Source organism: Portunus trituberculatus, chromosome 2 (assembly GCF_017591435.1).
Source record: "Portunus trituberculatus isolate SZX2019 chromosome 2, ASM1759143v1, whole genome shotgun sequence".
NCBI lineage: Eukaryota > Metazoa > Arthropoda > Malacostraca > Decapoda > Portunidae > Portunus > Portunus trituberculatus.
In genome coordinates, this window is record NC_059256.1 from 7432358 (window position 1) to 7434857 (window position 2500).

The 2500-nt window shown below is 40.6% G+C and overlaps 1 protein-coding gene across 4 annotated transcripts in view; it reads right to left on the reverse strand.

Annotated features, from left to right (window-relative positions):
* The window catches only part of LOC123504258 (synapse-associated protein of 47 kDa-like), a 22030-nt gene that overhangs the window by 7657 nt on the left and 11873 nt on the right, over nt 1–2500 (reverse strand). For all 4 annotated transcript variants that reach the window (XM_045254676.1, XM_045254650.1, XM_045254658.1 and 1 more), the window contains 2 exons: nt 1554–1693; nt 562–695 (listed from right to left, as the gene is read on the reverse strand). In XM_045254676.1, the coding sequence (XP_045110611.1) occupies nt 562–695; nt 1554–1693 (274 nt within the window). The remainder of the gene's footprint in view (nt 1–561; nt 696–1553; nt 1694–2500) is intronic.

Sequence of the window (2500 nt, forward strand, 5' to 3'; positions counted from 1 at the left end):
TCCTACCACTTCACTTCTTTCAAGAGGGAGGTGTCAACACATTGCTCCCTCTAGTGTGGCTAACTCTTTTTTTTATCTTTTATGAACACTACAATTCCAACGGGTATTTTTTTTTTCTAATTCTTTTTTTTTAGCATTGGCAGTTCTGTCTCTTACATAAAAAAAAAAAAAAAAAAAAAAAGATTTGGGTGGTTTGGGGTGTTTGGTTAGGTTAGGGTAGGGTAGGAGAGAGAGAGAGAGAGAGAGAGAGAGAGAGAGAGAGAGAGAGAGAGAGAGAGAGAGAGAGAGAGAGAGAGAGAGAGAGAGAGAGAGAGAGAGAGAGAGAGAGAGAAACGGAGAGAAAAAGAGAGAAAAAAAGAGAGAAAGAGACAGAGAGAGCGCAATACAACACAACACACAACAAACAAACGAACACACACACAAACAGACAACAACAACAACATCAGCGAATTAAAAATATAAAACCAACTTAAATATAAATTAAATCAATCAACTTGCAAATATAAGGCAATGAGAGAGAGAGAGAGAGAGAGAGAGAGAGAGAGAGAGAGAGAGACTTACCCTTAACAGTATCGCCAGCAGCAGTCTTGGTGGCACCCTCAACTCCTTCTCTCTCCAGCGATGACAGCTCAGTACTCTGTCTGATTAGTCCAACGCGGTAGAAATAGTTACGCCAGAATGTTTCCTCATCAATTCTGCAAGATTAGGTTAGGTTAGGTTAGGTTAGGTTGGGTTGGGTTGGGTTGGGTTAGGTTAGGTTAGGTTAGGTTAGGTTAGGTTAGAGACAAATATAGTTTAAAATCAACCTCTTCAGAAGCATTGACACATTTCCATTAGACCATTTTATTGACATTAGCAAGGGTGTATGGAGGGCACAAGATTAATGGCCACAGTCTTCACTATTTTAACCCCTTCAGTACTGGGACACATTTGTACCTTGAGATTTGTGTACCATTAGACCATTTTATTGACATTAGCAAGGGTGTATGGAGGGCACAAGATTAATGGCCACAGTCTTCACTATTTTAACCCCTTCAGTACTGGGACACATTTTTACCTTGAGATTTGTGTACCATTAGACCATTTTATTGACATTAGCAAGGGTGTATGGAGGGCACAAGATTAATGGCCACAGTCTTCACTATTTGAACCCCTTCAGTACTGGGACACATTTTTACTACGAGTTTTGTGTACCATTAGACCATTTTATTGACATTAGCAAGGGTGTATGGAGGGCACAAGATTAATGGCCACAGTCTTCACTATTTGAACCCCCCACATGAGTTTGTGAAGCTGTAGAAAGTCACCAAATAGTCACCACAATGAATAGGGAAACACGTCATGCTACTGAAGGGGTTAAGATGAAGTTTCTCTCTAACCAACACCCTCAAAACACACCCCACATCTCTTCCATCACTGCCTCCAAACACCCCCTCCCATAACTGCTCCCTCCCCCTACACTCTCTCCCATACCTGTCCTCCACACCCGTCCAACACCTGCCCCTCCCATCCCTTCCCACACGCCGTCCCATCCCTAGCCCCCACACACTTACGTCTTGGGCACCAATTCAAAGCGCATCTTCTCCAGGTTGGGGTCTGCGGCGAGTGTTGCCTGGGCCACTGGCAGGAACGACTCCAGGTCAAACTCGAAGTTCACGCCGGCAGGAGGGTTGCGCACAAAGTTTCGACGGTCCTGGGGGGTGGTTAGGTTAGGTTAGGTTAGGTTAGGTTTAGTAGATAAATAGAAAATGAAAAATAAAAATAACAAAGACACATAATATACATAGAATACATCATCAAAATACCCTTAACATTATCAAAACACCCTTAAAATCACCAAATCACCATTAAAATCATAAACACCATTAAAAATCACCAAAACACCATTAAAATCACCAACACCATTAAAAATCATAAAAACACCCATAAAATCACCAAAACACCATTCAAAATCATAAAAACATCCTTAAAATCACCAAAACACCATTAAAATTACCAAAAACACTTTAAATCATTGAAACACCATTAAAAACCACCCCTTAAAAACCATAAACACCCTTAAAAACATAAAGCACCCTTAAAACTCACCAAAACACCACAAAACTCACCAAAACACCACAAAACACACCAAAACACCACAAAACTCACCAAAACACTATAAATCTCACCAAAACACTATTAAAACCAAACACCAAAAACTCACTTAAAACTCACTAATATACCACAAAACACACCAAAACACCACAAACACACCAAAACACCACAAAACTCACCCAAACACCACAAACACACAAAACACCACAAACACACCAAAACACCACAAACTCACACCACCACAAACACACCAAAACACCACAAAACACACCAAAACACCACAAAACACACTAAAACACCACAAACACACCAAAACACCACAAACTCACCAAAACACCACAAACACACAAAACCACAAAACACACTAAAACACCACAAAACACCAAAACACACACCAAAACAAAAC